Below are 387 nucleotides of genomic sequence, written 5' to 3'. Positions count from 1 at the left end.
TCGAGCCTGAGCTCGAGGTTGTCTTTGTCGCGGTTGAGAAAGTGAAGAATGTAAGGGGTGACTCGAACGACGACAACCCAAGCACCGAACATGGCGACGTGAGATTTCAGCTGCTTCAATGCCGCAGCTTTATCTGGCTTCCGCATGAACATTCCTGGGAACATGATGGCTGCCTCCTCTTCTGATTTCTTCGAAACTGATCGAAAGCTTAAACCCTAGCTCCCAAATTCGCTCTTCTCGTACGATTTAGGGTTTTTGGTTCTCCAGCAATTTCTGCCGTTTTGTTATTTGTACCACACCCTTTCCTATTTTTTTTCTTAGCAGTGAGAGCCCACAAGGCCCATATATTTTTCTTTAAAAAGGGATGGGATCCATTATTCCATCGTG

The 387-nt window shown here is 46.0% G+C and overlaps 1 protein-coding gene across 1 annotated transcript in view; it reads right to left on the bottom strand.

The window, feature by feature from the left end:
- Positions 1-284, bottom strand: part of LOC107628940 (mitochondrial import receptor subunit TOM6 homolog) — a 1,715-nt gene extending 1,431 nt beyond the window's left edge. The window contains exon 1 of the mRNA XM_016331584.2: positions 1-284. Within this exon, the coding sequence (XP_016187070.1) occupies positions 1-164 (164 nt within the window). The 5' untranslated portion in view covers positions 165-284.

The sequence above is a fragment of the Arachis ipaensis genome, chromosome B03 (genome assembly GCF_000816755.2).
Source record: "Arachis ipaensis cultivar K30076 chromosome B03, Araip1.1, whole genome shotgun sequence".
Classification (NCBI taxonomy): Eukaryota; Viridiplantae; Streptophyta; class Magnoliopsida; order Fabales; family Fabaceae; genus Arachis; species Arachis ipaensis.
This window is presented reverse-complemented; position numbering and strand designations above follow the sequence as displayed.